At 38.3% G+C, this 10,294-nt stretch overlaps 1 protein-coding gene across 2 annotated transcripts; it reads left to right on the plus strand.

Annotated features, from left to right (window-relative positions):
• The first annotated feature begins 1,283 nt into the window (after positions 1-1,283).
• On the plus strand, positions 1,284-9,698 carry LOC103710712 (Plant VAMP (vesicle-associated membrane protein) family protein). Of its 2 annotated transcripts, none has more exons than XM_008796588.6 (8): positions 1,284-1,682; positions 4,583-4,653; positions 4,817-4,898; positions 4,992-5,107; positions 5,209-5,370; positions 5,501-5,545; positions 7,294-7,371; positions 9,347-9,698. In XM_008796588.6, the coding sequence occupies exons 1-8, from the start codon at positions 1,625-1,627 to the stop codon at positions 9,455-9,457; spliced, it is 723 nt and encodes a 240-aa protein (XP_008794810.3). In that variant the 5' UTR covers positions 1,284-1,624; the 3' UTR covers positions 9,458-9,698. The 2 variants fall into 2 exon arrangements, with proteins under 2 accessions (XP_008794810.3, XP_008794811.3); XM_008796589.6 differs by having other exon boundaries at positions 5,209-5,343.
• Positions 9,699-10,294: the final 596 nt, after the last annotated feature.

Genomic DNA, 10,294 nt, shown 5'->3' on the forward strand with positions numbered 1-10,294 from the left:
TAGGCAATGCCAAATGGGTTCATGGGGACAAAGTTAGCATATTCTTCTCAATGGAAGTTTTTCAAGGCTTGAATATCTAGAATGAATCAGCAAACAAAAGTCCAACTCCGTAGCTAAAATTCTGCCACGAACCACAAACTCCTCACTATTTGAGTGGCCCCTGAAACAGTATAGATTGGGTGGGAAACCACAGTTGAAGGTCATGATCCAATATTTAGGTGGACCATTTGTAGATGGTAATAGATATTTGATTGGACATGTACCACAAGTTAATGCCGTCCAACTCATCAAGATCACACGACTATTAAAGCGCACGCGGGCTGCACGAGTGTAGGCGCAGCTCCAACGTACTACCCTCCACTTTCCCTAAGCGTGAGCGGGTTGACATGACCGCCGTTATAACGCCGTCGATTCCCACCATTCTTGTCAGTTATTGAGCATTATCCATTACAAATGGGACGAATCGGTTGAATCATGATTAACCCCAGCCTGATCCGATCTTTTGTTCGGATCCTAATTTTAGACCCAGATCCAACTCAATAAAAATTTGGGTCTAATCGAGTTGGATCGAATCCACCGTTACAATTTGACGCAATGGATCATTCGAGCCGGATCAAATCAATATATAACCTGAATCCAATTTAAAAAATAGGATCGGGTTCGGGTCTAGATCAGATTCAATTTGAATCAAACTCATTCGAAACTTCAGAACTTGTCTGCACTCCGCGGTCTGCGGCTTGCAGGCCTAAATAATTTTACAAATTTAGATGAATCGAATCAGGATGGGGCATAAAATTAAAAATCCAAAATTATCCGAATTTCAAATTGGTCGGATCAGGATGGAATACAGTAAACCCATACCTAACCGGGAAAATGGAATGAGTCCAAGTTTAAAATCCGGCCCGACTCCACGAGGCCTCTAAAAATGGATTGGGTCGGGTCAGGTTGCGGGTAAATTCCTACCCATTTGCAACTTTGTCCATTAATTTGTGGCATTTGTACGTTCACTGATTTTTATTATATCAACAATTATTTGCATAATAATTCTATTATTTTTTACTATTATTAATTATTGTCCTTCATGATAATGTTTTCGTTACAGCATTGCTATTTTGATGTTACCATTAACTCTAACGGGGCAAATAGCAGCAGTTATAACCGTTATGATGGGCAATGCGATTTTGGTGAGTGTCCGTTATAACGGAATAACGCCGTTATTGGATTCGTGAACGTGACGGCGTGAACCCACGGGTATTTTGGTCAATCTAGGCTCAAATTATTGCATCCAAAATGAGCCGGAGGGAGCGAGCGAGCGAGGGCGAGACTGAGAGAGAGATCTCACCCGTCCCAGCTCTCCGTGCTGTCTCTCCTCTCTCTCCCTCCTCGCCGAGATCTATTCGAGCGCTGGAAATCGAGCGCTCGAATCAAAGAGAAGAGAAGCAGCGAGGGACATCAAGATCGAATTCTAAATCAAGCGCCAAGAAGGGGAAAAGAAATCGTTTTTCCTTCGTTAGACCTTTCTATTTCTCTCCTCGGTCACCATAATCTTTAGGTTCTTCAATTTGAAAGGATTGAAGGGGGAGGAGAAATTTCTTGCTATCTTCTTCGGACGGGATCTGAGGCCATGGGAATGAGTACCGGGGATTTTCTTGATATCCAGCCGACAGAGCTAAAATTTCCTTGTACGTCTCATTTCTTCTCTGTTATCGGCGTTCTTTGTGCAATGCATGATTGCTCTCTTTATAGTTATCCGTTTCCCATTTTTCGTTGATTTCATGGAATTTTGTTGGATTTTTGGGGCGGGATCTTGGTTAACCATTCGAGTATGTCGTTTTTTCCCCTAATATATTACTGATGGTTGCTTGGTTTACTTTTTCTCGGTTGATCGCATCAAAGGTGCGATTTGGAAGGGGAAGTGGTGCAATGGCTGTGGTTTTTCTTTTGGGTTTGTAGTTTAGTTGGATTTGGGTTTAGGTTTCTTGTTCATATGTTTTTTTCCCCTTCCACGTTGATTTCAAAATTAGAAAAGGCATTTGATATGTTGAGCTGCAAATTTTTATTCAATCTTTCACAAGTGAGAGGCTTCCCACAAAAATGGATAGATTGCATAAGGAGGTTATGGACACCTCAAAAACTAGTGTCTTGCTTAGTGGATGCCTGGGTAAACGGATCGAACCCAAGCAGGGGTTGCGGCAAGCGGAACCTTTATATCCAGGCTTGTTCATATTGGACAGATGTGTTAGCCCAGGTTCTAAAGCAAGCTTAGAGAAATGATCTGCTCAACGATATTGGACTGAGTGATCTGCTAGGTGGCATCAGGAGCTTGCAATTTGCCACACTTTTCTCTTTTCCTCTTGCAATCAATCGGAACTCCTGGTAATGAAAGCCATGCTTGTTGGATTTGAGAGTGCAACAGGCTTGAAAATCAATCTCTATAAAAGTGTTCTTGTGTGCATGAATATTGATGAAGAAGCACAGCAAGCTGCAGCAAAGCATACGGATTGTCATATTGGTGTATTGCCCTTCTGCTACAGTGGTCTCCCTTTGAGCAACAGGAAACTATGTAGAAGAGATTGGTTAGCATTGTTGGATAAAATAGAAAGAAGGCTAGCTTCTTGGAAGGGTAGATGAATATCGGTTGGAGGTCAATTAACTCTTCTTGATGCTGTTATATCTGCATTCCCAGCATATTACATATCCATTTTCAAGCTCTTGAATTGGGTTATGAAAAGAATAGGTGGTTGGAGACGCGCCTTTTTATGGAACGGTACTGAAAAATTTGTGGCTTTAATTGTTTAGTAAGCTGGGAGAATATTTGTAAGGCAAAATTTGAGGGAATTTTAGGTGTAAAGAGTATAGCTGATACAAATACTTCATTGCTTGCCTAGTGGGCATGGAGGATCTTAGTAAAGGAAAATGGATTATGGAAAAGGGTTGTTTGTGCTTTCTATTATTTTTGAAGATGAATGGGTATGAAGAGTAGATCTCTTGCTGCAGTCTTGCTTATTTGGAAAGATATTAGTAAACCTCTAGCAGCCTTCTGGAATAGTACTTCTTTCAAGCTGGAGGCGGATGGTTGGATGAATGGAATATCGTTGACAGCTGTTTTCCTTCTCTCTACCTGTTCCTTCCCAATGTAAGTGGAGAAGATTAAGATGGCAGATCTTTGTCGCTCTACCTTTGTGGAATGAGGAGGATGAGGGATTAAAAACAAGGTATTCTAAGTGGACCACTTTTTCTCAGTGAACTCCTTATATAAGTTCCTTAATTGCCCCATAACCCTTCTCCAAGGCACTATGGAAGTCTTCCACTCCAGAAAAGTATCAGATTTTCATGTGGTTGACGATCAGAAATCAAATTCATACTATCAAGGTCATTTACAAAAATGGCTAGCCCATTACTGCATCATGTTCTTTGTGTAATACCTTAGTGGAAATGGGAGCACATTTATTCCTTAACTTGTACCTCCAGCAGAGCATTTGGCTCTGTTAAAACTTGTTTAGATATTAAAGGTTATCCGCCCACTCTACTTTTTCTGTGGACCAAGGTTCGTCAAATCAATATTGGAGGGCATGCTGTGGTATGGGTCCATACCGTGCTGTTTTGGGACGTACCAAAACAGGGAGAGCCGGAGGGAAGGGGAGAGGGAAAAGGAGAGAGAGAGGGTGGGAGAGGGAGAGGGAGGGAGCAAGGGAGAGAGAGAGAGACCGATAGAGGGAGGGAGAGAGAGTGAGAGGCCGTTATCGTTGTTGAGAGCAGAGAGAGAGAGGGAGAGCGAGGCATAGCATGAGAGAGGTCGAGAGAGGGAGAGGTTGTTGTCATCATCAAGGAGAGGAGTGAGAGGGAGAGACTTATTTGGTGGACCTGGTCGACGGTGGCAGCAGCATCATCATCGAGCCAGCCACAAACGGAGACCATTAGGATTTCGAACCAATCCAGTTCGGTACGCCCCGAATCGGTTGGTTCAGCATGATTTGGCTAACATTACTATGGACAATATGGGTATCAAAGGGGGTTAAGAGCAGATTTAAGGAAAGCTGGGATCAGTTGGTCTTAGCAATTTCCTAGAGCATTTGGGGGGAATGGTTGCAATAATTTTTTTAACACAAGTCTAGCTCGGAGGTGGCTGTTTTAAGGAAGGATCTTCATGACTTCATGTCCCGTGAAGTGCTCTGCTGCAATTCAAAGATAAAGCCGAATCATAGAAGTGTGGCTGCATCCTTGTCTTCTCTTGTTCTTGGTCTCTCTGTTTTCCTTTGTTCTCTGTTCTTGTTTTCTCTGTTATGATATCTTTTCCTTCTGTTCTTTTTTGTCTTTTCGTTGGCGCTTCTTTCTTTTAGTTTTGTTCCTCAGCAAAATCCTGTATGGTCCTTAACCTTTTATAAAATTTTCCTTAGTAGGAAAGTCTTTACCTCTTCTCATGCACTCAAAGAAAAAAAAAAAGAAAAGACAAAAAAATGAATCAAAATGAGCTCTTTGAAATGATTTCAAAATGAGTTCTTTTCCATTTAGGGTTGATTAAAATTGTTTCTTTCTGGCTGACCAAATATGTTTACTTTGTCCATGTTTTTGCATTGAAAAGTTGAACTGAAGAAGCAGAGCTCATGTTCTATGCGATTGACCAACAAGACTGATCAGTACGTTGCTTTCAAGGTAATTCATTTTGTAGTTCTCTAATTTGGTATCTTAAGTTTTATTTGTTTGCCTCCCTGTTTGATGCAACAATTTCCTGTTTTATCTCTTCATGTTTCTTGGAGTATATTGTTGGTGCTGGAAGGCTGAATTCAAATGCATCATGTTTCTTGAAATATTGTAGGTTAAAACAACCAACCCAAAGAAATACTGTGTTCGCCCCAACACGGGGATAGTTCTACCTGGATCAACATGTGATGTCACTGGTAAACTATCATTATTGGTCATGCTACAGCAATTTTTTGATGTAATTATTAATGCTTATTTATTATGTAATTTTTTGATTTTGGAATTTTCAGTAACAATGCAAGCCCAGAAGGAGGCTCCACCTGACATGCAATGCAAAGACAAGTTCCTCCTCCAGAGTGTTATGACTGAACATGGTGTGACGTCCAAGGATATAACCCCTGAAATGGTGGCTGGATTTGGGCAGCTTGCTCTTTATGGTTAAGTTTCTGTTGTTGATTTCTTTTGGGAGCACACTGACTTATATTGAATATCACACTGAATTGTCAGTTCAACAAAGAACATGGCAAGGTTGTTGAGGAGTTTAAGCTGCGGGTTGCTTACATTCCTGCCAATCCTCCCTCACCTGTCCCTGAAGAATCTGAAGAAGGATCTTCCCCAAGGTCTTCTACATTAGAAAACGAGGTTCAAAACTTATCCTTGTTCGATGCCGTAAGTAGCTGTCATTTACTTACTGTCCTTAATATGTCATTGATTTTTTTTTTTCATTTTTTCGGCAACAATAATTCATATCTTTTAGTTTGTAGCTCACCTAAACTGCATGCATGTGCAAAAATTGCAGGTATCAAGATCGTATGAAGAACCATCCAAGGAGAAGTCCCTAGAGGTGACTTTTCATATCTTTTTTTGTAGTTGCTCTTCATCTAGAAATTCAGCAACTTCTACACAGTATTTGAGGGTTTACTGTTTGTTTGCAAATTTACTTTGGGAATCTCCCTTAACTGAATTTGGATGTATATCCGAAAAAAAAGGCAAGAACTCGACAAGAACTGTTGACTACCATGCATACACAAAGTAAGCATGTGGTTTGTGGGAACAGGCAAGTCATATGCTGGCTAGCAAAGAGAGCATGAGTGCACCTGACATATAAATTCTCTTGCCTTCATTTCCTCATTTGACATTGCTTTTTAAATTAGTAATAAGAGAGCATTCATTTCTGATACTGGTTCACATAAAAGCTGAACTAAGAGAGTAAACTTATTCTAGATGTCTAGAATAAGTTTGATGATTACATTATATTTTAGTTTGTGTACTCTTTCTCTGCCTTGGTCATTTATTAGAAAAGTAAACTTGGAGGTATGTTTATCAGAAGAAATGTATTTATAAGGCAGAGCGACCTAAGAGAAACACATATGAAATTTCTAGTCCTGATGGTTTGTAAATATTGCACAGGATTGAAGTCACCTTTTTTTGCATGTGCCCCACAATAAATTCAGAAACCCTTAGAGGCCAACCTTGTGTGCTGGATTTTGGGGCTTTTGTGTTATATATTGTAAATTTTAGCCATCATGTCAATTATTGGAAAGATAACCTCAATGTTTGTCTGTGAACATTGATAGCCCTCTAACCCTAAGAAAAAGCCTTGAACTGGAAATTTGAAATTTCTTCATTTTACCCATATTCCATGTTTGCAATCACAAAAGGACTTTGAAACTGTAATTTGGAATGGCGATGTTAATGATGGATAATTGAATAAAGCAACAGGCACCTGGATATAAGGTACAAAGAATGTAGGATTCTTGCATGTGGAGGAATTACAAACTAAAATTGAATCTACTTTTTTTTTTTTGCAGTTTAATATGATTTTGAGTCTCGCTGGGACTTTGGTCCTATATGGAGGATAATAATGGGTATCTTGGACATTATAACTTGTAAATAATTAAATCAATATATAGCTTTGGATCTTAAGGAATGAAATAGAATGCGTAAGGCGTAAATTGACATGTTAAATGTTTATTTTATTAAATAGGTCTAACATGAGTCTTGGTTAACCAAGCTTGACGGGCTGCTTTGCCACTTGGTTATCTATTTAGAGATTTGTCCATATTAAAAAGAAATCAAGGTAATTTATTCTTTTTTTGTTATTGATGTCTTTGTTCTAATATTTTGTTGCCTTTTTGTTAAAGGATTTAGCACACGGTGTCTGGACTCTATCTATTTTGTAGCTCGTCGTTATATCTATTGCAAGCTCGGTTCTAGGGGTCTTTATTCTAAACATCTGATCATAATCAGATCTCAAATCTTGTTCTTTTCAACGTTTAATTGGCTTTCATATAATACAGGTGATTTGTGTATGAAAATAACTTCATAAACATTGTTCTTAAATAGGTTGAATAGGGTCTTATCTCCATTATGTTGGTTTTACTGAGTAGCACATTAGGTAAGCAAGTTGATTTTTCTTAATATTTTCACAGACAATTGAAATCTATATTCCTTCATTGGAAAGTTGACAACCTTACTTGACATAATATTCTTTTTGTGACGCTTCAATAATTAATCATTAACATTTTAATTTGATTATATCTATCATTGGCTTGTAATGGCCATAATCCAGTTGTAATTCATGATTTGTAGGCACTAGCCCTGATTTCCAAGTTGACCGAGGAGAAAACTACCACCATTCAGCAAAATCAGAAGCTCCGTCAAGAGCTGGTATGGATTTAGCTTTTTGTGCATATTCAATTTGTGCTATACTAAAAGATATGTTTTAGTATTTGTGGAAGGTTATAAATTCAATCATGTCAATAGGCGGACATAAAAGTAAAATACGGAAGTGTGCCCATAACGCTAAATTGTAACTTTTGTGCTTGTATGATATTGTTATGAGCTTCTGCACTTCCTGATCAAATATCATGTTGATTCTCTCAACCTGCTCTTCCTATATGTATTGCCTTTTCACTTATAAGTGTGCTTATGTTCTTTCAGATGTTGCCTTTGGTTTACTTCATACCATGCAGGGAGTCTTTTGGGAGCACATATATTTCCCAACCTTATATATTTAAAAATAGATTTTGCTAGTGAGCAAAATTGCTGTTCCTCTAATTAATAAACTTGTTTAGTAAGAAAAGCCAAAAGAATTTCATTCGGTCTTCACAAACACTCTTTAAGCTATATAGACAATCATTTTGGTTGCTTTAGAGGTGTTAGGTGTTTTTTGTACAAACATTGCCTAACTTGTGCAATTGATGCTAGGGATGCACATGATTCTGGTTAGCCTGGGTTAGTGGCCAGAACCTAGCTGATCCTGACCGGTTTCTAATTCTTTAAATCTTAATGAAACCAACTAGAATTGGAACCAAAAACTGACATAGAACATGAGTCGCTGATGTATAGATAGTCTATGTTATAAATAGAAGAATAAACCTAATGCGTGTGCATGCTTGTGTGATATATTGGTTTTACCTAAGCCTTTAACCTAGAACCACCCCTAGAGATGCCAAATCCAAAAAGCAAAGAAAATTTAAGAAAAACCCGCATGTCCATATTATGAATGATGAAAGAAATAACAACTTTAGCAACAAAACATCATGCATGTAGATAGAATATAGTATCAAAAACTATAAACAACCAAACCCAATTTATGTCCATCAAAGATCAACATTCGAATTGACTAATAATTCTTTGTGATATTCAGTTTGGATTTCAGTTTCGCCTAGGCTTTCCATGTGATATTTTATAGACATTAGCAAATAGCATACAATAATGAAGCTAGCAGAAAATACCTGTATGCGTATTCATGGTCCCAAACTTGCAGTAAAGTTTGTATGGATGCCAAAAAATAAAGATACAGAAAAAAAGATTTTTACATGTCAAGAAAATTGAAGTTTTATAGATTTGTGCAAAATTGCTGGAAGGGTGTGCAGATAAAATTTCCATTGCTTGACAGGAAAGAGCATGATGATTTGATTGGCTTGTGCAAATACAGATGAAGTGGAGATTGGGTAGAAGTCAAGTATAAATACGGTAGTAAGACCTTAGGGAAAGAATTCCAGAAAAACATGAATATAAATGTTTTCTGGCCTGTGTTGTTAGGAAGTAAGTATGATGCAAGCACTGAAGTTGAATGTTGCTGTGTTAAGAACATAAAGGTGATCTGTGGTGAAAGCAGGAAGTTTGACATTATATATAGGTGAGCTAGTGGGAGCATAGGGAGTTTTCTTTTTCTCTTTTTTGGGTGAAGGGGAATGATTCAGAGCATTTTTTTTAACAGAAAATCATCAGAAATGCCTAGAAAGAGAAGTCCATCAAAAACACCATGCCAACTGATAGATCCTCACACACACACACACACACACAAACACATAGGACTTGGGATCAGCCAAAGCTTTTGTTAATGTGGATGAAACACCTTCAGAAGACTTGCTTGTCCGTCAGTAGATGCAGTGGTTAACCAACATGTATTAGAAGATTTGCATTCTTCCTCTGAAGGTTTAAGAACACACAATCCAACAACTTCAAATATTTGCACTTCAATCCCTCTTAACACTTTTTTAAGAGATGAACATTAATACAAACATTTACTCTACCACTTTCTTGTGTTTGATGAATACCAATATACCACATAAAATTTAGTTGCATTGTGTCCTCTCCCTTTTGTTGTGACTTTCCTCTTGAATCTTTCTTGCAGGAGTTTCTAAGAAAAGCAAGCAGCAAGCATCATGGGGGTTTCTCAGTCACATTTGTGGTGCTGGTGGGTCTCCTTGGTGTTCTTATTGGCTATATCATAAGGAAGAAATAGCAGAGGCTCATACTTACCAGACTGCACTACAACAGGAGCACTGAAGTGCTTTTCATGGTATGCTTCTGTTCCCTCCTAGGTGAGAGTGTTTGTTCTCAACTTGTTACTCGGTTTGTGGACTCGTTATTTTGTAAAAGAATAGTTTTGCAGCCTTATGTATGCTCATTATGTTGACTCATTGCACTTATATTGAATTGTTGTAATAATTAAAAGTAATGACTCAACACAGAATTTGGGACCATGATCTTGCACTTTTTTTATATATGCAACCGAGCCCTGTCTGGATTTCTTCCCTGTGATGAATGCTAGCTTCTTGTTCTAAAAAGTTTTCATTAAAGGCTTCTAAGCATAACTCTCTCTCTCTCTCTCTCTAATATATACGTGTGCGTATGTGCACGTCTGTGTGTGTATTTTCTCCCTATGATGAATGCTTGCTTAGTCAAAAGTCTTCATGAAAAGTTGCACACCATATTAGGCCACAGGATAGAATTTCCTTCTGGAAGTGTGAATCGCTCTGGAAGAGAGATGATTTGAAGAGAAGGAAAGAAAACAACGAACCACAACATGGATAACAAAAGAAGATATGATAAAATCTCTCTGCAATAGAACATATTTGTTTCAGACAAGTCGATATATATCATCAAACTAGAAGTTAAGGAAGCTATACTTCAAATTTAACAAAGATTAATTTGATAAGAAAATCAAAAGAAGGGCATCCACTGTTGTTTCGTCTCTCTTTAGTTTCTCATCCCCATTTACCTTGCACCCCTACCATCTCTGCCTCTTGTTTCCTCTCTCTTCCTGTCATCATCGCCCATCGACTCTCCCTCCTTTTGT

This window comes from Phoenix dactylifera, chromosome 10 (genome assembly GCF_051530095.1).
Source record: "Phoenix dactylifera cultivar Ajwa chromosome 10, Ajwa_hap1_PhDact_Kaust_v1.1, whole genome shotgun sequence".
NCBI lineage: Eukaryota > Viridiplantae > Streptophyta > Magnoliopsida > Arecales > Arecaceae > Phoenix > Phoenix dactylifera.